Raw genomic sequence first — 27,677 nt, forward strand, 5'->3', positions numbered from 1 at the left:
GAAAATAATATTTAAAAGGCAATGGTAAGTGGAGTAGTAATGAGTGTTATGAGCCTTTACACGGGGTGATAGAATGTAAAGAAGGGGTGCACATCCGAGAATTGTACTTCAGTGCTGGCCGAGAGAACGTATCAGCAGTGCTTACTTTCCAAGGCTTGTGAACGTCTTGGCAAGTGTACACACTGATCACACAGCTAACTTTTACAGTGCATTTCTATTCTATTCTACAGCTGAGACATTTAAAAACGCGACGTAAAACCGTTAAGCCCTGCGGCTTCTCAACCAGTGAAGCATGTGCACGTGGGACCTAGGTCCGTTGATTTAGTAGAAGCGAGGCCGAAATAGAAATTGTATTGACACAAGACATTATGTCGCAACTACCGTTACTGCCTGACAATCACAATAACTTGTAATCAACGTTATTTTTTAACGACAACCTTTTCTATGAAGGTTAGGCTGGTCTACTTTTAGAAAGTCACTTCAGGCACGCCCCTTGCCGTTCAGTCTTCCTGTAGGCTGAGTGACGCGATGGACATTTTGCGCTTCAGCGGACTATTTCCCGCTTCAATCATCGACACCGACTTTGACGCAACAGAATTAGTGGGACATGAGGAGGTTGACAGACAGGCAGCCAGAGGAGACGGCAAGAATCTTCCAATGGTTCATAAAAGTGTAGAACATGTCTATACGTTGCGATAAATTATATATCTGAGTTTCTATACTATATTTTCCTGAAATGACGTACTGATAAAAAGCATTAAAATATGCGTATTTGGATTCTTTTTGGTCTTCAAGTACCTACTTTTACATCGTCATTGAAAACGTCACGCGCAAACAGGGAGAGCAGTGAAAGTTGACCCCTATTGCGCAGGCCCAAAAATCTCATTAACATTCAGCGAGATATAAAGGAGCAGAGCCAAGTAAAACCTCGTTTTTAAAACACATCGCATACGTTGCAGCATAACCGAGACTCGAACACTGTTCAGCGAGCAAATCCGTAAGCTCACACCCTGCAACAATACCTTTGGGATGTCGATCTCATAAATATCCTGGAACAACACTGTTCGCCAGCAGCCGCAAGGTAGGGAAAATTTATACTTGAATTTGAACACGACACCTCTTCTTCCCTTTCCTCCCAAGATGCGAAGACTTCAGGGTGCGCCTGATTATTTCAGGCGACATTTCACATACGGTAAACACGCTTCCTGCGATATGACAGATTGAAAATTGCTTTTTAGAATTACTAAATAGTTTTTTCTCCATCGCAATTCTGAAATAAAAATATTAAATCGTTCTAAATTGAAGTTGTAATCCATAATATTGCAAAACTGCAACGGAAGACTATGCGAATGTTGATCAATTAACTATTCAGTGTCGAATTTGCATTTATTGCAGTGTGCGATCTTTGATCATGTTGAGAGCAGGTGGGCAAGCCTATCGCGATGCTTTGACTCATAGCTCGCAAATACATTCAATTTACTGAAATTGCATTTTAGTCTGTCGCGGCTGTAAACACAAGAATTTTGCTCATGGGTACTTTTAGCTGATGCATTTTTCACATTAGTATACATAGATTTCAAGAAACTGAGGCGAACCTGCTGAGGGCGAACGCAATGAATTCGAAATTCACGCACAGCGTTAATTTGCTTTAACGTTGTAGGCCTTAATAGGTCGTGTCTGTGGCATTCGCCACAATACACAGGTTCAATCCTTATCATGTAATTGAGCATGTGTTTGACATTTCATCTCTTAAGTAAAAACATTTTACTTGCCAATTCTCCGCTTATCGTGTTTCTTGGAACTAAGAAACATTGCCTTATTATACAGCCTATCCGTTTATTGCTTGCCCACCCCACCTTATTGTATTTGAGTAAAAAACATCAGGTAACGTTACAAATAGATACTATCATAGTGTTCACTTTAGTAGAGAAGCCATAAGTGTCCTTTCAGGGTTTTTTCGGTATTGTCCTCAAAAAGCATCGTCGTCGACGACGTCAATTTCATGGTCATTCGATTAAAGATTATCTGACAGAGATGATTATGTCTGTCGTGTTCTATTACGTTCCAGGCAAGTATAATAACATGGAGTTCGATGCGTTTTCTCTGAGTTCAGCGACAAATTGCGTTTTCCCGGATGTCGGCCCTGGGAGAAAAATGTACTCGCTATCAGATATGCTGCAATTATAGACCAACGAATACTACTCTAATGACAATAAGACTGGGTTTTTTGTCGACGCTGTCTTCCGAGCCTGGGTCTCTCTGAAAAAACATCATTAGTCTAGTCCACCAAATGGACTACACTTTTCAGGACCCATCCGACAGCGTACGCGTCACTTTCATGGATAGCCGACGGGAATCACCGTACATCATCACGCGCAGTGACTTACTGCAGATCAGAGGTGCCACCCGATGGGTTACCATGCAGGGAGCCACGGACGCCGATTCCGATGCTTTCTCCCCGAGCGATTGCATAGATACCGCTCTCATCTGCTTTTCCTGATATAATGACAGTATGCGAGGGAGTTATAAGCTTTCTTTGGCGCTAACAATTATTCAGTTGTTCCAATACAGGCGGCACTCGCGCTGGAAATGGAATTAGAGATTTTTAATCACACTAGAGTAAGAAAAGAACACAATCAAATTCGAAGCAGTTGTAGTGGAATAAATTTACTGCGATGAGTTCTTTCAATTTAATAAATTGAAAAATTTAGGTTTGACGAATCGGAAAATGGAAACATAATTATCCATTGTTGATGTTATTTGCCGGGACTACAGACAATGTGCATGAACTGATGTGTCCAGGAGGGCGTCCTAGTACTGTGACGGCAGATAAAAGCAATTATTTTGCTAATGCACGAGCGCTTTTTTCTGAATGCGTCGTATTCACATGAGAGAGAGAGAGAGAGAGAGAGAGAGAGAGAGAGAGAGAGAGAGAGAGAGAGACAGAGACAGAGACAGAGACAGAGACAGACAGAGGCAGAGACAGAGACTTCGCTGCCTTGATGCGTTGTTTTCAAAATGCATAATATGTTATTGCCGGAGATTATGTACACTAGGAAAGTTCAAAACAGAATGTCATTCAGTGTATTTGAACATGTGCTCTAAAATTAATGTTTTATTACAATGCGCCTCGAAAGGGAAAAAACTTACAATTCTGCTCAAACATTCCTTATGGCCACCATTCTCTTTCAAAATCAAGAATAAAACTCTGTGGGGGGGGGGTCACCGTACAAATTTTGATACAAGAGGAATAAATCAGAAAAGAATTGTAAAAATTTTGAGAATCAGAATGTTTGTCCCCGCTGCGAATCCTAACTTATTTACAGTTCAGACACGAAATGGTAAAACGTCGCTGTAAAAAGGTAATATTAAATGGCAGATATTCATTATTTATCAAGAGAAAAATCTTTAGACGACGATTTCCAATGTACGCAAGATTGTTTCAAAAGATTAGAACAACGCAGCATTACTTGGTCGTTAAGACGGTGTCTGTATGTCTATATTTATGCGTGTTGGTTTAGTCACTTTTTCATTTGCTTTGACGGTCAAAACGTGGAGATCATTGTGGATACGCGTTTTGTTTGCAGCATAATTATTTTTACCCACATGACCGAGTCGTTTTTCGACAAAATTGCCCGAAGTTGTTCCTAAAATATATGGCACCTGTCAGAAAGCATAAATTGACTATTTTATGTTTTATTCTCTGAACAATACTACATGGCAATCATTATGAATATAAATCTGAATTCTACTGGAATGGGGACGAATAGAACGTACTTGCGTTATTAATTAATAATTGTGTAGCATTTACATTACAATGGTTAAGCAATATTTCAGCATGGCGTCGGCAAACATTGTTGTCGCGTAACGGCAAAGTACACAATACGATACGATCTCCATAAACCCGACGCGGTGGTTGATCGTTCTGGACAAAATAAGCAGTCACCAAGAACACTGGCCAAGATTGCAGCATCGTCTGCTTAATTTTCTAAATGATTGTATTATTTTGGTTTGAAATTGTGATTCACCTCACTATACGAATTTATTTATTTTGTAGTAAATTAAATGAAAAGTGACCGCATGGGTCGCGCATGGTCATTTTGCATTTCATTTACTACAACATTTTATTCATTTATGCAAAGTGTATTAATCAGCATTGTTTGAATATGCAAATCATCTCGTAATGAGTCATTATTGGTGGAGAATATTCATTAGTTTAAAAGTTAGCGTGGTGCAGATTCCAGATCGTTGTTGTTTGGACATGTCGCAGTCTACTTGAGATTTGTGACGTTTAAGCTCCAAAAGCGGTAACTATTGATGTGTCTTTCAATAGTTTTGTTCTGTAAATACAGTTCTACTCCAACAGTCACGGCTAATCGACAACTTTCTTCTTAAACTTGTCAACCGCACAATGTTAGTATTGATAGCTGAATTCTAGTCATCACTAGAATGCCTTGTCACCAATAACACTGCAAGCTCTGCACAATACATAGTGTTTTGACATTATTTAGGCAGACAAATAAATACGTAAACTTGCCTTAAAACAAACAACATGAAAATATTTTCAAAGGCTAGGTGCTTTTTAAGTAAACACGTATTTCGAAAAGATTTTTAAAAACATTTCATACCAATTTTTACTAAGTGTCTTCTCTTTCGTAAAAAAAACCCCAAAGCTTAGGGTTGTCGCACAATTCATTGAATTAAAGAGGCAATTAAATAATGCGGGTTAGCTCTTAGGGAAATGTAAAAAATTGATTTTCATTAAAAATGAGCTGAACGCAATCTGTAGCTGGTTTCAAAATTGACCGAGAGAGTCTTTTAATCCATGGCCGGGACTTTAAGCTACATCACTGAATTGACTTTATATGTCGCAAGACGACCTATTCGTTAACAGCATGACAGTCATTACCACGGTGTCACCAACTCAATTTTTAAACAATGTGCAGCAAAAAAAGCCAACCTAATTAAGTGAGCGAAAGTTCAATCATAAGGATAACTTCTGGAGAGTGTTTCGAGTGACGTGGCGACGGTTGTCTATAAACTCGTTCCAGCATGTGATAAAAAATCATAAAAGTCTCAACTCTCGTAAAATCCCGGACAAACACGTGATAACATGTGACCCCTGATATTTTAGCATTTCACAGCACACCCTTTCTGTGTGTTCCCTAAGCTATCGATCAAAAAATCTAAAGATCCGACAGTAGTGAAATTGGCGTATCAAAACTTCGTGTATCAGAACTGGGGTCTTGCTGACCTTTATTTCTAGTCCATATCTCTGACAAATGACACGCATGCCCTTATTTTCTCCTTCTTGTGAACAAATCATGTATAAATACCGAATTACTAATCATAATTCTCATATTTCTCTAATGCTGGTATACGGATTTTTTCCCCACAAAAGTGTTTTTAAGTAGAATTGTAATTATGCTGATGCCTGGTACGATTACGACAACGCTAATATCTCCACAAACTCATGTATCTGCAGCTTTCGTTGTATATTGCATTCCTTAGTGTTTTTGAGATATCGTTTCTTTGTCTCCTACAAAATCATGTGATAATTACCCATGTTCACTTTGTCACACTTGTATATATGTAACATCAATAATTACTGTTGACAACTTTGTTATAACCTGGACTAGAATTCATATATCAACATTGCATCATAACAATATGATTTGTTGGTAAGATAATTACCTTGTATTTGTACATATTTGGGGGGAGACAATTGACGTTTTTTATAACACAAATAATGCAAATAATATCATCAACTACTACAGCTATTGTCATTCAATTTCCTCTACCTTTGGTTTACTCTCTCCAAAATATAAACACATCACGTGATTTGAAAGAAGAGAAAATTCATGCAAATGTTCGGTACTATAAAATGTGACAATATACTTGAAATCGTTTCACTTTTCCAAAAAAGTGAAAACACTCTATAATTTGTTTCATTGATTTTTTTCTCATACCTTGTTGTAAAATAGTCTGTGCATTCGTCCCGCCCTGCCGTGGTTTTCGAGTCACGTGGTGGCCAGGATGGCTGTGTTGGGTAGTACAAGAGGGCGGCAATATAATGGTGGAATCGATATCAAAATGAAGCATATTGCATACCTCAGGGAAATTCTAAGTCCGTGTGTCTGAAATGATGCCTTTGACGATTCAAAAAGGTCTGACACAATTTAAGTTGAGTGACCTTACATTTCGAATACAATCACGTCGAGAGGCTGTAAAATCTCTTTTGTTGGTTTTGGTTATTGATGGGTCCAAATGATGTGTTTTATGCGAGCAATAAGATCGGAGATGCATAAAACTACACTCGCAAACGGTCGATTTCATGATGGAAACATTTTGAGCGCAATAAAATTTTTACGACTTAATCGAGGGATATTGCATGTGTATTCACCGCGCCGACTTTTTGCCTGAACTTTGACATTCTTTTAAGAATATCACTGCCTAATCACCGGTAAAAAGATCCTTCTTTGCCAGGGTGCGGAGCAGAAGATTTACATACATCATCTTGCAAGCGTCAGAATTTACTTTTAAAACAGTAAATTTTGCCGATCGTGAGTCAATAAGAGGTCACTCGAATGTCAACATAAATTGTGCGTGTGGGCACAGCAAAGTGCGGCACAATAGTCTGCTACGCTGATCGTGGTATTTTCGCGGCGTTATGACGTAATAAAAGCTCTTTGGAAGATTAACTTATCTAGACGAGCACACCCACCGTCTCCTCATTGCTCTAATGTCCCGACTGGTTGACTCCCGCCCTTTGCTCAGGTCATCAGCATTTGCAGTTTAAGGAATTGTATCTCAGATAGTTTGAGCCAAGAAAAGCTGAAACAAAATTTAAGTTAAAAAAACTTTTCGAATAAAAGAAGCGAGTTGCAATTGTACCAGCAACCTAGTTCCAATTTGGACTAAGGACGATATCAACCCGCTAGAATCAGCTACGATGATTCCAATTCATGCATGAGCTGCGTCTCAAATCAAGTCATTTAAAAGACAGCTCTGCTGTTTTCGAAAGCCCAAGATACAAAACGACGGCCTGTCATGCATGACGGTAAAGTAATGGGTTTTTAATAACTGACTGCTATTTGATCAGATGCGATTCTTAGAGTGAAAGGGGTGATATAAATTTTACTTTTGAATTGAAACTGAAGCTGCATCCGTTGCTGTTTTTATGTCATCAATTTTATCGTTATGCATTTTTTTACGTGAATGATAAAATAACTTGTAATAATGTCATCCCCTGTGACGTCGTTAGAGGTGTGAAAAGAGCTACTTGTACCATATTGTGATGTACACCATGGCTACCCTATAGCCTTTTTATATAGCGAGTGCGATGCCATTGCGTGCGATACCGATTTGTGAGCTTTATAGCGTGGTGTATTTTCCACATAACCATTTCCCCTCAGTGCTTTCATCTTGACTCCAACAGATAGTCATTGCAATAGAAAATACGTGACACCGACTTCAAAGTTTCCGCTTGCCATACTGCTAGGGTTACCCTCGTGCCGCGTCTGACGTAAATCGCTAGGCAACGAAAGGTTCTCTTGTGTTATTACAAATCCTATGTATGAGAATTTCCCATGATGCCCTGAAGCAACAAAGGGAGCGCATGTACTCACCGGTCTCTGCAACGATGGCTCCCCGTAGGGCAGTATGTTTTATTCCATTTGCTGCGGATTTCTCGATTCATCTTTTCAAAGGTTTATGTCCTTGAACCCTGGGGACAGACGTTTGACGTGCTATTTTATTATCAGAATGTGCGATTGTTTCATAAAAATGGAATTGGTAACCTTAAACGTGTTGCCGAGAAGTAGTTCATTCACTTATGTCAACTAAAGTGTTTAAGAAATATATTCGGTCTTGAAATTTGATTTGGTGAAGTGCGCCTTTTTGCTCTTCTATTATCTAATTCGTATACATTTTCCCTAGATCCGAAACGCCCTCTAGCATGCAGATACGGCTGACGTCTTTGACGGACCAGTAATTCTTGCTGTTGTAATACGAGTAACTAAATATCTTCGCTCGTAAAATTGACTAACCCCCCCTAAAAAAGCACACGACGCGACCAAGATAGCGAGGCAAATTTAAGACAGACAGATGATAAAACTCTATTAAGGGTAATTGCTGCCAAACTTATCAAGACTTATGAAAGCTGGGGCAGTCCCCTGTAGCACGCAGATGCATGGCGCCCATTTCTTCTTCATTGTGACAATGAGATGACAAATTTCCAAGTGTGCAGACGCTGATATTTACTTAATTGAATGATCGGAAACCCATTACTTGTCGTCGAGCGTAGATTGATCACAGCCGAGCACCGTCAAGGCTGGCGTGTGATTGAGTTAAATAAGGGTTGAGGCTTCATCCGCATTAACCGAAACCAAATTATTTGCACTTCGACGAATCCTTTCGCGGTAGGCGGAAATAGACTCAGGAGCGATGTATTCGTGATATCGGGCCGTGACCTTGACAACTAGAATGGTTTCTGTGTCGTAGTTTGAATGCCTAAAGTAGGTCTTCAAAATAGTCACCGCATCGATAACGATTTCCATTCATTTGAAGTTAGACAATTATTCAATGTTCTTTGCGTAATTGATGATTCGGGGTCGCTCTTCTAAAATATTTGTCAGTCACAAGACAGAACACGGATCCTAGCCAAAAGAGATGAATAAAATACAAAAAAAACCCCCAATTTGTATCAATTTTTTGAAAATGTGCGGGGAATTTTTCAATATATGCAGGACCAGATTTAAGGACTTAATTTTGCTTGTTTTGGGAGCAAGTGCATAAAGATGAAAGAAAAAGGAAAAGGTACATGAAAATTGGAAAACATACAAACAAACAAACAAAAAACATATATCAGGCAGCTCGTGAAAAACCATACAATACATTGTGAATGCACTGAATGTATTTAAACAAGAATTCCTATTTCGCTTGAAAACATGGTCGTCATAATTTCTATTTAGTTAGTTACAGAGTTTTACAATACGGCAGAGAGAAAACAAGTTTGTGATGGGAAATCTGACACATTAATGTACGAAGCACCACATATCTAACAGGATGTGATAATATACTATTCAGTAAGTCATGTAAGGTCTCACATTGCCACTTTGCACAATTTATCTTCACTTGGTTATTTTTTGTTTTGTTTTAGAAGAACAATATGGAGACCAACTCAACAGAGCTGCCCTCAGATTTGGATTGGGTCGGACTATTCAATGAAACTTCGGACGAATGGACCATACCGGGTCACTGGTACGTACACAAGTCAATCATCTACACATTGTACGGTTTGTGTATATTCCTGATCGTCACGGGTAACCTCATGGTCATAATCGCTGTCCTGATGGAACCAAAGTTGCGGCGGGCGCCCACCAACATCCTGATAGCATCTTTGGCCGTGTCCGACCTCTTGGTCGGTTCATACTACATACCTTCGGTGATCATGTGGGACGAAGCTCTGCATCTGATGCTGAATCCGACGATTTGTAACATCGATGGTTTTATCCAGCTAACCAGCACCGGGGCCAGCGTTTTCAGTCTCATTGCCATCGCTTCCGATCGATTCCGAGCCATAGTGACGCCACTCAAGCCGAAGATCAACCGTTGCCAAGCCTGTATCATGGCGGCCATTGCCTGGGCATGCGCGATGAGTTACGCATCCTACATGCCGATCACGCGGGGATACCTAATGTACACTGAGACCTCCGGGAACGAAACCTACGTGACACCGTATTGCATCTTTCTTCCTCACGTTTCGTTCAAATTGGTCAGAACATTGGATTTTTTCGTCTTATTTGTGGTTCCGTTTTTGATTCTAAGTTGTTTATATGCCCCTATGGTTTATAAGCTCTGGTTTGACAAGCAACCTGCCAGTTCAACGGGATATAAGAAGAAAAACGCAGTGAAGACCCTATCAATGGTTGTGATACTATTCTTCACGATGTGGTTGCCGCACTACACCCTGTACCTCTACGTCCAATACGGGGACTTCAAGAACACTCGAGCGAATCTCCGGGCGGTGGCGCTGTTCGCCATCTGTCTAAACTTCTCAAACAGTTGGGTCAACCCGATTATATACGCGTGTTTCAACGAGAACTTCCGGTGCGCGTTCAAGAACACTTTACTCTGCAAAATCTGGCGGATATCCCGCAGGGTGTACCCGATATCCGACCCCGAGTCCGAGCAGGGCGATAAGAATTGCGCCCTCAATGACCAACAGCCTGTCTCCTCCAGGAATACCATGCTGACGACGGCCAACACGACGTGTGGGCAGAGTATCGTGTCAACTATACCGGCTGCGTCAGGGGCGGTTATTCCTCACCCTTCACCGACCATTGTTCCACAGAAACAACATTTACTGTCACCGAATACGTACATTCTGCGAGAAGATAGCTCCACCTAAGTTTTTTTGTCGAAAGGGGAAAAAAGAGATGATGCTTTTAATTAAATGGTCGATAAAGGCGCTTTTTCCTCCGATTTGTTAGCTTGCTGTTATATAAACGAAACGACAAAAACTGGTACAAACATATGGAAAAAATTGTGATACTGAATTTGACTTTGATAAACTTTCTCTGGTACTGAATTTGACTTGATAAACTTTCTCTGGAAACGCCGGTTTTGTATATGAAACTCATAATAAGTATGATGGAACTATTTGGGAATAACTGGAGCCCTATACAAGGGGGAAGAATTGTGAGCAAATTTCGACTATCTCAATCATATCAAGCGTTTTCTATTTACTTGGAAATAATTACCATGTGCCAAGTTATTACTTTCTGTCCTCTTAAGAAATTTTTCTCTCGTCAATTTTCCAGAAGTAGTTCCTATCGATCATTTATTCCTTGACCTTCTTAACTGTCCCCCGAGGCGTGTTGACAAAATGGTCCTGGAAGTCTGGTTTCTCACGTCCATTTTAATGTAAAAGGCATTGACAATTTCCACTCAGCATTGCTAGATATGTTCCTGTGGTGAAACACAATGAAAGTTTCAGATTCGACAAATGGCGATATTCTAATGCTGCAGTTTGAAGACGGTCTTGTCGATATACTCTTTCCTTTCAATTGATGACTGCCTATGTCTGACTCATTGCATATCTGCACAACTCGGGTGAGAGTTTCTTAATCTTCATATCTCAAAACGATAAAAAGCCACATCCGGGAATTTTCTCTCTTTCACTTTAATAGCGGTCGTCTCCTAGATCACTCATAACAGACTAGTCGATATGTCATGATTTAAGAACAATGAGACAGTTCTTACACTTTTGTAAATTATAAAAAAAAATCAAAATTATCTTCAACCTGTAAAGATCTTCATTCTTTCTGAACTTGATATACTTATTTGCTACTTAAAAAGATCAATCAAGAACATGTCTGCTTGAAAAGTAACAAGACTGATAAGGGTTTATAATTGCTATATTGTTAAATGCTGATTCAAGATTTACTATTCCTCGGTCAAAACTGAACAAAAAAATTTACTCCAGTCTTACATCTTATCCTGCCTTGTACACTAACAACATATTTCGCATAAAGCTTAAAGTGAAATATAAAGAATTGAAACAACACGCATTTTGTCTTCCATGTCTTCATATCTTCACAAAGGCAGAGTATGTATGTATGTATGTATGTATGTATGTATGTATGTATGTATGTATGTATGTATGTATGTATGTATGTATGTATGTATGTATGTATGTATGTATGTATGTATGTATGTATGTATGTATGTATGTATGTATGTATGTATGTATGTATGTATGTATGTATGTATGTATGTATGTATGTATGTATGTATGTATGTATGTATGTTGTATGTATGTATGTATGTATGTATGTATGTATGTATGTATGTATGTATGTATGTATGTATGTATGTATGTATGTATGTATGTATGTATGTATGTATGTATGTATGTATGTATGTATGTATGTATGTATGTATGTATGTATGTATGTATGTATGTATGTATGTATGTATGTATGTATGTATGTATGTATGTATGTATGTATGTATGTATGATGTATGTATGTATGTATGTATGTATGTATGTATGTATGTATGTATGTATGTATGTATGTATGTATGTATGTATGTATGTATGTATGTATGTATGTATGTATGTATGTATGTATGTATGTATGTACGTACGTACGTACGTACGTACGTACGTACGTACGTACGTACGTATGTATGTATGATGTGTGTATGTATGTATGCATGCATGCATGCATGCATGCATGTTTGTACGTGTGTATGGATGGATGGATGGATGGATGGATGGATGGGTGGATGGGTGGATGGTAAGGTGGGGTGATGGGTGGATGGATGGATGGATGGATTGATGTGAATGGAAGGATGGGTTTCACATGCATATTCACGCGCATATATGTATATCTATTGGAATTTCATTAACCTCTGTCTGTCTGTCTACCTGTCTGTCTCTGTCTCTGTCTGTCTGTCTGTCAGTCTGTCTGTCTCTGTCTGTCTGTCTATCTCTCTGTCTATCTCTCTCTCTTTCGCTCTCTCACTCCTTAATCAAAAGTTTAAAATACTCTGAATATTATTGTTATACATATAATAACGAGACAATGCTGCTCTCATTTGACATGATATACATAATATCCGCCTCGCTAACGTCTCTTTCAGACTTAGCACAACTGCAGCAACACTTTAGGATATTTTGATGCCCTCTGAAGCCGGATTCTATATTAGACAGAAGGGATCTCATAATTGCATAACGGCAATTTCTTCCTAAAATTCAGTGACAAAACATGTACATTTGTCAAAACAACTTGTTATTGTCACTGTTTGACATACCACCGATGACGTCACGAGCTGTGCCAAAATACTCTGGTAATTACCGCGAAAACAGGTGGCTGTTGCTTCATTGCTCTTTTGACAGGACATTGCGAATTGTGAAAATTTCGATCAATTCGTTGAAACTGCCTCACGGCAGGAAATTGCCCCTGAAAGTACATATTGATCAGGTGAACCTTGGGCTAATGTGTTTTCAACGTCGTAGGAAGATTTGAAGAAATCTACGTGCAACACCTAGAGGGATAGTAAACACAATTATAGCGTTAGATTTCTATACATCTCTTTATTTGTGTTAGCGAGGGAGCATTTTGGAACAGCACTGTGAAAGCTGAGTCCGCATAGACTTCTCACCGTTCGATAAATTTTCTTCGATTTTTTTTACATTCCGTGCCGAAGTTTTTAGATGACTGACATCTTCAATTCATGCATAGCCCGTTTGAAAAGGGCATTCGTTGGTTAACCTCTTGACTGAACGTGAACTTAAGTCAAAGTTTAAAATATTTACTCACTTTTACTCTGCGAAGAAATTCCCCTGTCTCGTTAATTATCATAAGCGTATGTTGCTCGCATTTCTTTCCATTTCATGACGGTAGAAAGACGCTGCTTAAAATGTATGAATCGTATATGTGAGTCAAATGGCGCTACTTTCTGTGTTATCACTATGGGTGATAAATTTTCGATTTTTCAGATCAATGATGAGGCTTATTTCTCAGAGTCCGCCTGCGAAGATGGTACACAGGCGACGGAGTGTCAGGATTTGAGACTCAGGAAGCCTTTACTCCGGGTGCATTCTGACTTATCCAGATGACTCATGGAATACTCGTATGGAGTCAGAAAACAAGGCGTTTTGGCGTTGCTTGCATTTCAAGGCAGCTCCTGAAATGCAGTTAACCAAAATTGTCTTCAAACTTTTTAAACGAGTGTTGTGTCACTGGTAGTAGATTTAAGCAAACATTTTCGTATTTATATATCACTTGCGGAACATGATATAGTACAGTTTTCAATACTTGTATGGAAGACAGTCCAGAGGATTGTTAGTATGTCATTTGCCGTTGAAACAGAAAATTTTGTTTGTCTACAACAAGGTATTGGAAAACCGACATTGTCATTTGATATACCGCAATTATCGATGCTAACGGGGATTCTGTTCTTGTGATTTCTCGAAGGTCTTGCAATGCGATGAGCATGATGTCTCCGGGAAAACATCGTTATATCATCGGTGTGCAACGAGACTAGTCTAAGTAATCACAGCCTTGTTAAAATCGCCTCTGCGTGGGCGGCATGAGGCTTGGGGAGGTATGCAGATGACTCATTGGAATGACCTAGCTACTACTATGACGATGACAACCACGAGCGGGAATATGCACTTTATGCGCGGACGAAGAAGTATAATAGCTCTTCAGTTTTTTCGCGGAGAAAGATCTGACATGCGTGGGAGGTACTTGTATAGAACAGATAGCATTGTTCGTATCCCCTTCAACTCATTAGTGTCACTTCGTCTATATGAATCGGGATGTGAAGAAATGCATCATAGAAGAAGTCGTTTATTCTCAAAACAAAAACAGAGTTAACAATTCAATTTCTACTTAGATTACAAAGCAAGCTTTAATTTTCTGTATGAAAATCGTGAATCGTTAGATTCGAGTGACCCGATTATCGCCCAATCAATATTTCATATAGAGGGCGCTTCATCAACATTACTTCGATGGCCCATAATAAATATCGTAGACAATTACGTCCATTAAAGTCATATACGTTTACTTTAATTGTTGCATCTTGAGTGACACACACCTATTCTAATTCGATTCGACCTCAACAGTCCTGGATAGTGGCCAATGAACCAGGTACAAAGCGACAAAACCATCATCGAATCCATCCTCATTCTCAGAACAGATATAACCGTGAAACTATAATGTCGTTTTAAGTTATTATAATATACACAAAAACACTTCCATAATAGGCTTTTTGATGCATGTATTTGTGCTCTATTGCATCTGTACTGACAAAAGAAGTATCAAAGATTTTGGTTTTTTACATAATATGTGAGAGAAGCACGTTCTCATTATGTCTCCTTATGCTGTAAATATCAATTAAGTAATTTCTGACTTTCGAATAATCTAAAGATTTAAGAGAAATGGATTTTAACACTGTTCAGAAATGGAACATTTACAAGTCTTTTACTGTCATCGACGATCGAATGCATTATTAGAGGGAATAAAACGTGAGAGCCAACATTATAAAATGCGTTCATGCATTAGTCAGCGGAGCTGCCTTGTCGATAGTGTTGCTTGGCAAAGTCATGTTATCCTTTCGTGTCCTGGTCTTTCTTTCTCAGAGTGCATAACGTTTGCTAAAAGTGCAATTTTCGCAATACTCTGATGGAAAAGGGGGCTTTGTGCAGTTTGATTAATTTAGAGGGAGTCACAAAAGAATTTAAAATGGTGTTAATGCCCCAAGGTAAAGCTGAAAAGATGGCAAAGGCGGCAATTGTCGGTATTATAAAGAAAAAAATGACTTTTTTTTCAATATCCTTCTTTCTGACATGCATCGTCAGAGCGAAATCATGAAGTCGCCACGTTCTGTATCACAGACATTAGATTAATAAATCATACACAAAGCCAGACAGTCGGATATAATTCGTGACTCGTTACAAGTATCACGGTGGCGACGGGTGACCATAAAACCCGTATCAGATAGTAATTAGAAAACACAAAATCTAATTAAGCCCTCGTAGAATGGTTTTCACACAGATGATCATCTGACGCTGTTCTTATATGTCCTCTTATATGATTTATTTTTTTAAAGGAATTCTAAAATTACCAAAGGGGATAGGCTTTCTGGAGACTTTCCTCAACGCAGAAAGTTTATAGGCAGTATTTTTTTTCGGTGATCATGAGTTTCCCAGTCTACTCGTCAGGAGACTGCAAAAGACGTTCTGCCTAAGCCTCCTTGTAAATGAATGGGCTGAGTTTCCACAACTTGTTAATCACCATTCTTTAGAATTTTAAGAATTATTGATACGATGCTGTAATATCTTTTCTATAAAGATATGTAGAGATATTGGCGGCAGTGTTAGCGATACAAGATTATTCCATATCCTACATGTATGTCCCTAAATTTCATCGTAACCTCTGACATATCGTAGCTTGATCTTTACTTTCATAAAATTCATACGGTCATGACTTTTACAACTAGTCTCTGCTGAAGTACAGAAAATGTTTTATGTCGCGCATTTTTCCGAAATTCTTTTGGGCAATAACTGGTCATAATTTGTGTGGAATGTGGGACCGATGACCTGTAAAATAAGACTGGACTCGTGTAGTACTTAAAAGGTGACAGTAAATGTAATGTATTGTCAAACATTCCTTTCATGTCCCAACGGTTGTTTTTTAATACCTTCCGATCTACCTTTTCTCGTAGCCGTTTGGTTCTGAGCCGTTGACCTTGTCCTGAAAAAGTCACATTCTTATGATTGAGCTTTGGATGGTGGTAATGCAGAGGCAAGACTTGACGGCTCATAAAATAGCATCGAATATTACATTTTGAATGCAGTTACATCGCCCAGTCGTAAAACATCTTGATTTGTTTTGGTTATTGAGAACATTTTTTATGAGTTACAGTATTTTATGTGGCCAATCAAGTCGTACGCCCATGATGCTCACAGATCACGTTAGAATATGGTTCATTTCTTGAGAGGCATTTGAGTACTGTAAAAGTTTTACGACTTAATCGTGAGTCGTCCTGCGAATAATTATTGCAGGGGAGTTCTTTATAAATCTTGGTATTCTTGAACATTATTTTTAATTTTCCGGTCGAAATTACTCCCTGGGCATGCAATCGTGCAGTTTACAGGTTTCATTGTTGTACTGCAGCCATTTCGTTATGCTGATCTTATCATCACTAGTAATAGTAACGTTAATGTAATCAAGAGGTAAACTAAAGTTTAAAAGGGGCAAACTAAATAATTAACCTTTTTAAACTTTTATTTTGTCTTGAAAGTTCATTATGAATATGATTGGTTGAGTTACAATATAGTCAGTTGACCTGCAGATTTCATATAATTGAAAAGGGGTATCACATTTGATTTATCTTTTATAATTTGTCACTTTAATTGCAGCCCGCGTCACACCATGTGAATTCTCTTGTTTTACTTCTCACCTTCCAAAATTTGGACAGTTCGGGGAATGAAAAAGTAAGACGAGAAACATAGCCGGTACATTTTATTGAAGGGACAAAGTCGCCCATTTTTCATGAATTTTGTTTGATACGAGATACTACTTATATTGTTTGACATGTTGAAAGATATACATTCGACCCCAGTTTTACATACGATACATGAAAATATCGCAAAAATGAATTAATGACCATTATTCATTTTCGCCATGTTTTCCTTTAATTTGTCTACAACCGGGTCGAATATATGCAAGGTCACCCATTCATTCAGTATCTTTCAACATGTCAAACAATATAAGTAGTATCTCGTATCAAATCAAATTCATGAAAAATGGGCGACTTTGTCCCTGTAAGTCTATTACTGGAGGTAAAAGAAATAAACTTCACAATGCAATGTATTTGTAGTGTGAGGGTTACTTGTATCTCAGGGAGCAAGGCAGTTATGGGAAGACGCTGATCAAGGTGATAGGGTGAAATATTTGCATAATTGCATAACAATAAGCATCTCACAACATGCTTTTGTATCAGCCGCATCAAATCTACTGGCAAATCTCATTCCCATGGTTTGCGCAGAAAAAAAGTTTTGATTGTAAAATATTTTGTTTCAGCGAAGACAGATTGCTTTCTTCTTGAACAAGCCGACTTCAGCCTAAGTATGAGAGGTTATAAATTGTGATTTTCGCGTTGAAAGGATCACAAATCACAATTACCTAGCAAGGAACGATTGCTATCAAATCTACAAGTACCACTCAACATTGGAATAACCAGATTTATATAGCGTATTCCTCCTAACTAGATAGCGACAACGTGATAACAATTTTACCGCGTCAAGACATTGTTATTTACTCCAAGAAATGAAATCCATCACTTGCCAACATGATGAGATTATTTGCAAGATAAGCGATTTCGGTTGTACATCATCTAAACTGAATGTGTAAAATTGATTTACTGTTAAGTTAAGGCCTAACCTACAAATTCTAATATACATGGTTTCGGAATTTTCTTCAACGAAATGAATATCTGCCAGTGGTAAATGAACTTTTCGCAAATAATTTTGTAACATTATGATAAAGCGAAACTACAGCAACACAATAAGATAATTACATTAAGTCAAAGGAGAAAGAGGTGGGACATAGTGGACAGAAAATAATACCGCGTATAAGCATAAATCGACAATTGTGTACTTTAGAGACACTGCAGAACAAGAAAGCCTGCAACTCAGAACGTCAAAAATGTCATATTCCGCAGATTTAATTTTTCATCCTTGGAAAATATTATAAAGAGTGCAATCGGATTTTTGTTTACATTTCCCCCAGATGCACAGTTCTTATTATTCTTACTGTTGTTCAAATAAATAGTTAATAACAGAGCCTCTGATACGTGTTAAGTGATGAGTGATTGTGCTATGTTCTATAGAGGGCGAGCTACTCAGCTGAAGTTTCGTAAATACTTCTATGTGTTGAAAAATTGCAAATATACCATAGCGCCCTCTATCGATAGGCATTACTTTTTGCTGTGGCAGCGAGTTAAATGCATGCTTAGTTATCTACGGTATACACAGAATCTGCAAGATAGGAAGAAAATCCGATCATCTTATTAATGTATTATCACTTACATCGCTTGCAAATAATTGTACAATATCTCAATCATTCTTAAAAGTTGTTCACGTCTCTTTCTTACAAGGAATTCATAAATTATTGCGGTCCACCAGACATTGCCTCTTCAGAGCACTCACCTTTGAATACAAAGCTACATAAAAGTCATGTACACACTATGGATGGACGATGCTGAATTTTAAATGAAGAAGATGAGCCACGAGTCGAAGGAGTGCACCCATTGCCTTGCAGTGTTGACGTTTTATTCTTAAAGTAAAGTTGCATCAACCTGCAGCAAAGCAACGGACGATGCTTGGACCTCAGCTGCGAGGAAGATTACGATTCAACGCTGTCCTGAAGGGTCTTTTGTATTTATTGATCAAAAAGGCGTCCTAAGAATTATTATGGAAGACGAGCTCATTCTTATTGAGGAGTTTAACTAATTAATTTCGGATGTAGGTCAAAGTTTTCCGAGTCTTGGAAAAGTAGCGATTACGAAGATAGTCAGAGCATAGAGTCCCGTACCATGTAACATGCACTGCATACACCCTTTACGATGGAATGCCTTGTGACCTGCGCATTGTGTGTCGATCTATACAATACATTTGATAATTATTCTTACCATATTACCTCAAGCCATGTTCCTGTGTAACGCTACGGGAATAATAAAATCTCACACCCCAAAGGACCTTAGATCAGATTTCTCACACGAGTTGGGGATATTTTGTCTCACACAAGCCTGCGGCTCTTGTGAGACAAAAATCCCCAACGAAATATCCCACACTCCCAGTGGCCAGGAATGTGAGAATCGAACGTCTCCTCCTTTCTGGTCGTACGAGCAACAGTGAAGTTAGCGAAATCGGGTGATATTCCTTCCGAGTGATATCATATTAAAATCTAGTGTTGACTAAGCATTTTATCGACGATGTCTGCGTTTTTGAAAGATTTGAAAGTGAACTGACATAATTAGATCGAGAGCGATCATGCGACGGATCTAAGCCTAGCCGTTACCCGTCGCCAAGCTTCAAGTACACGGTCAGTTCATCGCGAAATCCTCATAAAATTAAAGGCACAATATTTCTTTCAATCGAACTTTTCACTAATGATCTCATCTCCCTGCCTGTGCAATGACATTTTTGATAAGGTACACCACGCCGTTCTTCTTACACCTCGGTTTCCGCCTCATTCTTTGTTGGTATACGTACAATACAAGTTCTACAGGTAAACAAATGACGTCATGTATATCAAAACCCGACGGAAACAGGCCATCGCTTTTCAAAAATGGCTATAAATGTTTGACATTGCATGAATTTCTATCTTCAACTCTTTACACCATATTTTTAATTACGTATTTATCATTCCAAAAGTTATCTGATAAAACCTTTACGGCCGGGCCTGATACGGTTTTTGCGAACCTCGGTCGTACGGCGTACGGGCCCTCGCACGCTCGGACCCTTCCGCCGTACAACCTTTGTCCGCAAAACCGTATCAGGGCCGTAGAGATTATATTGTCACCATAGCTTTTGGGCTTACCTTTCATTCATTCTCGATGAATAGATGTTCACATATGACTAATATCTAAATATATATCTTTCAGACATCGAAATAGGGCTTATTACATAGCGAGGACAAACCTATAAACCACATTTAATTACTTATTGTTCGAGAGGGTAGTTTCTTTGTAAGTATCGCTTTTATGTTTTGCGCATAAAGTGAAACTTTGCAATAAAATTCACCTAGTACTGTGAATCTTAGAATATTGTCCAAAAACAGACACTTATGACATTCATTTTAAGTTTGAATGCGCCACCTGAAAATATATTAGAACTCTCATTTTGTTTTATTCTCCTCCAGTGGAAGCATTTTGAACCCCGTGAAGCACATCACATTTTCGAAAACTTGTTTCAATGAAAATCCAAAATTCAGTTAAACCAAAAAGAGTTATTTAAGTCATAATGTGATGCGGTCATACTGGATGTCAAATGTCGATGAACTTTGGTAATTTGTTTTTCCGATACACAGGATTGGGATGCGTATCCAACCTTTAAAATAGAGTTTGTAATGTTGAAATGTATTTTTCATCATTTAATGTGTGATTTCAAAGACTTATAGCAATAGCTTTTTGTGTCAATTAATCGAGCAGTAATCAGTGTCATTCTCAGAGGCGCTGAACAGTCTCTGTACATCGTATGCTACACTGCCCTTACATGCTAACACTCATCAATCGACTTACCCCGGGTTTTTCTACTATCATGCTGCCCCCATCCTCTCCACGATTTGAAAATACTGATGTAAGCTTTCATTCAGCGGTATTATCATGATATATCGATTGGTCGATAAAGACGTTAATATCTAAATATTTCGATCCGTATAAATAAAGCAGAATACATAAGCTATACCCTTCGGCTGATTTATTTCAAAATACCGATGTCATATTTTCGTTAATAAACCAGGTACATTCTCCATTCATATTTCATGGGCATGTTGAGCTACAAATTAAACTGGCTAACACAATACAATTGTATCAAACACCTATCACCCGGTCATGAGAGCTACAGCGCCCGTTTATTAACCCGAGGTGATGTGCGTTCCCAGAAAGACATCGCTATAGGCGAGCGGCAGACACACCCATTTTTCACACTTAATGTACCCACCTTACATACGCCACATCATACATCATTTGAAAGCTTATTATCTCTACTTCAAGAAAATTGACGATGTGGAGCTGCCAAGTAGGGCCATAACCCCCTAATTTGCATAATTCACATGGGTACCCAATTTGCATAAATGTGATATAGAATTAGGGAATTCATTGTTCACTACTCTAAACATACTTTTAAACTATCGAGTGATATATCAAATGAAAGGTATTTGCATGTAGAATACAAAATTGATATCCAAAAAGATATTTAAAATGGTTTTACTGAAATATTTTCATATTAATACTGAAAAAAATATTTAACCCTTTTGAATAACAATATCTTAAAAATTTGAACACATACAGCCACATCATATAGCCACATTATACATCATTTGAAAGCTTACTATCTCTACTTGAAGAAAATAGACAACATTTAGTTGGCAAGTACGGCCGTACCCCTAATTTGCATAAGTCCCACGGGTACCCAATTTGCATAAATGCGATTAGTATTAGATATTTATTATTCACTACTCGAAAAATACTTTTAAACTATCGAGTGATATATCAAATGAAAGGTATTTGCATGTAGAATACTAAAAAGACATCAAAAAATATATTTAAATTCATTTTACTGAAATATTGTCATATTTATATTGAAAAAATATTTTCCCCTTTTCAATAACAATATTTAAAAAAAATTAATACAAAAAGCCAAATCTTACAGCATCATCATACGTTATTTAAAAGCTTACTATCTCTACGTCAAGAAAATTGACAATGTGGAGCTGTCAAGTACGGACGTGGCCCTTAATTTGCATAATTTACATGGGTACCCTATTTGCATAAATGCGATATAAAATTAGAAATTTATTAACTACTATAAACATACTTTAAACTATCGAGTGATATATCAAATGAAAGGTATTTGCACGGAGAATACAAAATGGATATCCAAAGAGATATTAAAATTATTTTACTAAAATTGTTTCGTACTAATGTAGAACAATATACTTTCCCCTTTTTAATAACGATATTATAATAATTTTAACACATAGAACCGCATCACACAACCACATCAAACGTTATTTGAAAGCCTATTATCTCTGCCTCATGAAAAAAGACGATATGCAGCTGACAAATAGGGCTGTAATGATTTAATTTGCATAATGCAAACGGGTACCTAATTTTCATGAATACAATATAAAATTACAAAAATCAATTGTAAAGTACTCTAAACTTACTTTTCAACTATCAAGTGATATATCAAATGATAGGTATTTGCATGTAGAATAGAATCATGAACTCCAAACGTGTATTCAAATATTCTTATTGAATATTTTCAATTAAATCGTTTACGTTTTGACTAGTTTATAATATTCAAAATATTGTGTACTAATAACGAATAATGCTAAAGTTTTGGGGATAAATATCTGAATTTGTTTTGCAATTGATTTTTTGTTTATTAAGGATACAAAAACTGGAACATTTTCCTGTCTAATTCCCATATAGCTGAACAACAAGAATACATAAAACCAATTGGAACTATTTTGGGATAATTGGGTCTTCATATTTTGCAAATTTTCTAAAGCGTGTTTTGTGCTCTATAGTTGAGTGTTGAAATATAACAAGTTACTCTAAAAACATTACAAGTAAAAAATTAAGCAGATGAGCTTAAATTTGCAAATTAAACCGACATTACTTCACCATCCAATTATCCCAAATTAGTTCCAATCTTGTTATAAATAGCTGTGTGTTGAATGACCCTTTTGTATTATTGATGTCATTTTGGTTTCAATTTCTCTAGAAATCTTGTTTGATGGAGACATCATTGGTTACTACATCTGTGTTACATCTGTATTTTCAGTTCAGTTATGTGGAATGTGTAGACGGAAGGCACCATATTTCATTTATCGTATTTATTGTCATATAATGAAGGAAAAGCAACTCAACACACCGTTCATATCTTCGTTGTTTGCATTTTGTGTATGATATTGTGTATATTGTCAGTGTATATTATGTTTTATATAAAGTGTTAATTAGCCATGGCGATTATTCTAGTTAAGAGTAAAACACTAGCACCACTTACAAGTTGGTACGTTATGCTAAAAATACAAGTGAACAAAATGACGCCCACGAGGAAAGTTCGTCGGCCGCTCAATTATAAGTGGATGATGCAGTCCAACCTTTCACAGATCAAAATTCATTGACTATTTTCTCAAATAAATCGTGAAGAAATAAACAACATACATCAAAGATACGACTGATTTTACACGGAAAATTGAGACAATAAAAGTTCCGGCCAATGCGACATTGGTAACACCAGACATCGTTTCAATGTACACTAATACAACGCACAATGAAGCAATGGAATCAGTCGACAGAGCATTAAATCAGGAAAGATCATCAAATGATTGCATAATCAAACAACCAACAACAAAATACATGATAGCTATGCTGAAAATAATCTTGAAAAACAACACTTTCAAGTCAACAGTGAATTTTACCGTCATGTATTTGGGTGCGGTACGAGATCTCCAGTTTTACCAGAAATTCCCGACATTACATTTCACAAGACAAAATGAGAATAATTCAGCAACACACTGAACAAATATCGCTCTGACTGAGATTCAGAAACGATGTATGATTCTCATTGGAACTCAACACGAGCTTAATGAATCCATATCAAACATGAACAAATGCACCATACTTTCAAATTTTCGAAAGCTCTTCTCCAGAAATATCGTTAGACCTCATTATCTATAAAGGTCATCGGTGGAACAAAGAGAACATTCTCGACTGCAAAATACACACAAAACCAACAGATACATTGCTGTTCATGAAACCAAACGGCAACATTCAAGGGCCTTGTTAAACGCGAAACATTACGATACATTAGAACAATCATGCAACAACAAGGCAATAGAGAATACAAGATATTTTCGAGATAAAAGTAATGAAATGCGACCAAACGATTCTAAATCTTGTTAAATTATTACCAACTTTGGACAATCGGATAAAATTAAATTTTCATTAAATTAATTTCAAATTTCCTTGGAATCGTAAATAGTAAAAGGGAACCAAAACATTTTCAGGTCCCCTATATGCTGATCAAAATCTCCAAGTACCCCTCTACAATCTCCCAAAATTTTCGATTCCAACCCGAATTCCTCTGCCTCTCACCGTTATTTGTGAGAGTAGCCTAATCACATACATAAGAAACGGTAATATATGCGTTACGATGATGCCAAACTTCACAAAACCTACAACAGTCCGATCTCCGATTCAAATGAGTTACACAAATACAGCCTGAACGAACAGTAGACATCCTAGCTTCCGTACTTGAACAAACTTAACTTTCAGTGGAACACTCGATTGGTAACACCTACAATCATTCAATCAGTGCACGTTTCACCAAAGAAAAGGACTGATGAAGACAACTCAGTACCCTCGAAAGGTAGCATCAAAGGATATCGCAGTGTAACATTAGTCATGCTACCCCATAGGGCAGAACACGTAGATTAGGGTTGCGTCTCGCCATGGCAAATCAACACTATAGATAAAACGGCCAAACATAAGATAATATACACTTACAATATACACATGTACCGTACACAAAATTCAAACAACTAAGATATGAACGATTTGCGGAGCTGCTTTCTCTTATTACATGTCACCAATTGTGTCTGCTGTCGAATAAATCTTCCCTGCACAGACCTTTGTTCCTGCCAAGGCAGCGATAACTGTGGCAACCCTTTTACTCATGACAATGCTGGTGAAGAAGAGGATGATGAATTCCTACAATTACTAGATTTACTGGAAATGACATGAATGATTTGGATCATAAATCATGCCATTACTTTGACTGCAGCTTACTCTGACAAATTGTTTCAGCTACAAAGCTACATTTCAACAACTACAATAGTGTCTTTCGTGTGGATCTTTTTGTTGCATTGATACTTATTTAATTTTTTTAAATACCATTATTAAAAAGAGGAAATATTTATTTCGACAGAAATATGAAAATATTTCCGTAAATTAATTTAAATATCACTTTTGATATAAAATTGTGTTTTACATGCAAATACCATCACCACAGACCATATATCACGCGATAGTGTAAAAGTTTGTTTAGAATGAATTTTCTAATTTCATATCTCAATTCATATCTCAATTTCTGCAAATTGCTTACCAGTGTAATTTATGACATAAAGGGGTACGGCCTTCCTTGATAGCACCACATTGTCAATTTTCTTCAAGTAGAGTAATAAGCTTTCAAATGACGTATGATGTGGCTGTATGATAGGACTGTATGTGTTAAAATTTTTAAAATATTGTTATTCTAAAGGGGAAAATATTTTTTCCATATAAATATGAAAATATTTCAGTGAAATCAATTTCAATATCTCTTTGAATATTCATTTTGTATTCTACATGTAACTACCTTTCATTTGATATATCACTCGACAGTTTAAACGTATGTTTAGAAAAGTTAACTATAAATTTATAATACTATATCGCATTAATGCAAATTGGGTATGCGTGTTTATTATGCAAATTAGGGGGTTATGGCCCGATTTGGTAGCTCCAAATTGTCAATTTTCGTGAAGTAGAGATAATAAGCTTTCAAATGACGTATGGTGTGGCTGTGTGTTGTTGCTGCATGTGTTCAAATTTTTAAAATATTGTTATTCAATACGGGAAAATATTGTTTTCCATATAAACATGAACATATTTCAGTATAATCAATTTCAATATCTCTTTGAATATCAATTTTTATTCTACATGGAAAGACCTTTCATTTGATATATCACTCGATAGTTTAAACGTATCGTTAGAGAAGTTAACAATAAATTTCAATATTATATCGCATTTATGCAAATTGGGTACCCTTGTTAATTATGCAAATTAGGAGGTTATGGCCCTACTTGGCAGCTCCACATCGTCAATTTTCTTAAAGTAGAGATAATAAGCTTTCAAATGACGTATGATGTGGCCGTATGTAAGGTGGGTACATTAAACTCCTAAAATAAGGCCCTTTTTGTGGATTCGCCGCTCGCCTACTATTCCCGAGGCTGTAGGCCGAGGGTTATGGCCGTACGTGTCTGGTAACGACGAACGAAGACCAGGTTATAGGTGTTTTACACGCTATTAATCAATTATGAATAGTAATTCGTATGTAATGAAATTATGTAATGTGAACCGCTAAGCAAATACATTCTACACCGACATCTGGAAATTTAAACTAAAAAATCGAATGGGGTGTTTTTGTTCATTGCGCCAAGTTGAAATCTAGCGTACATGTTTAACTTCCTTTGACGTTGAGATAAGTTGTTGCTATCGCGACGAAGGCGGAACTGAGTGTTATCAACACAGCCCCGATGGTGTCGTAGATATTGACTGTGTAATTGAAGACGGCGTAGTCGGCGAGATAAGCGACGAATATCTGCACATTCACCAGCAAAACAACAGTTGTTGGTGGTTCCAATTGTAGGCTTCGAAAGCGACATGAGAAGTTCAGAACAAAGGTCACTATAAGGCCGATAATCAACCCGTAGGTCACACTTGATAGCTTCCAGAGGAAACAATTCAAGGTGAAAGTTAGTAAACCGCTAATTATTGCCCCGATAGAATTCTCGTACAAGTTGATTATTAATACGGGAACGGCGTCTCCTAAGGCAGACCCAAGTATATAGGTTATCGAAAGGCAAAAACCACAGCCAACACTTAGTAAATAACCCAGCCAGGAGTTTTTGTCGCCGACGGTGATGTCATTTCCATCGCCGAATATGACACGAGGCTGGGAAGTCAGCAGAATTCCAGTCAGACAGAGAACCGTACTCACGAAGTGTATTTTTGTGAACGGTTCCTTTAGGAAGATTCTGGCCAATATGGAAATGACGATTGGCATGACACCGCGATAGATGGCCGTGACGTTGCCGACGGGTATCATGGACAGAGCAAACACTTGACATATATCTTGCAAGGTATAGCAGACGCCCACCGACACCAGCAAAATTCGTTGACTCCACGTATCAACCGCGATCGATTTGACTCCGTAAAGGCAAAGAATGAGCGGAGTTACCAATACAAGACCTCCTGTGTACATAACGAATAGAATCTGGAAGGACGACATGCCAGTTGTCGTTAAGAACGCTGAAATTGAGTTGTTGAACGCGTTAAAAATTCCCGCCATTAAGGCAAGACAAATTCCCTTTGCTGAACTGCAAATTTGGCAACCGAGGGATTTTGCATCATCTTTAGCGTGGTTGCTGTTGGTTCGCTTTTCCTTCAAGAGACGGTCTTCCTCTCTATCCATGGTAAAAGTGTAATCACTGTTGCAGTGACGTTCACTAGATTTAGATTTGGCTTTACTCCGACAGAAAACCTCCCCTTCACTTGTCGCTCTAATTCGTTGTCTTCCTAACACAGAAATGTTGCCAATGTAT

The 27,677-nt window shown here is 37.7% G+C and overlaps 2 protein-coding genes across 2 annotated transcripts; one reads left to right on the forward strand and one right to left on the reverse strand.

The window, feature by feature from the left end:
- Positions 1–964: 964 nt before the first annotated feature.
- LOC139126435 (QRFP-like peptide receptor) lies at positions 965–11,528 on the forward strand. The gene is made up of 2 exons (XM_070692496.1): positions 965–1,081; positions 9,164–11,528. Exon 2 carries the CDS (start codon positions 9,170–9,172, stop codon positions 10,409–10,411), a length of 1,242 nt encoding a protein of 413 aa, XP_070548597.1. The 5' UTR covers positions 965–1,081; positions 9,164–9,169; the 3' UTR covers positions 10,412–11,528.
- A 15,005-nt stretch (positions 11,529–26,533) lies between these two features.
- Positions 26,534–27,547, reverse strand: LOC139129268 (solute carrier family 35 member G2-like). The gene has a single exon (XM_070694910.1). It carries the CDS (start codon positions 27,545–27,547, stop codon positions 26,534–26,536), a length of 1,014 nt encoding a protein of 337 aa, XP_070551011.1.
- Between the last annotated feature and the right edge of the window lie 130 nt (positions 27,548–27,677).

Source organism: Ptychodera flava, chromosome 3 (assembly GCF_041260155.1).
Source record: "Ptychodera flava strain L36383 chromosome 3, AS_Pfla_20210202, whole genome shotgun sequence".
NCBI classification, from domain to species: domain Eukaryota; kingdom Metazoa; phylum Hemichordata; class Enteropneusta; family Ptychoderidae; genus Ptychodera; species Ptychodera flava.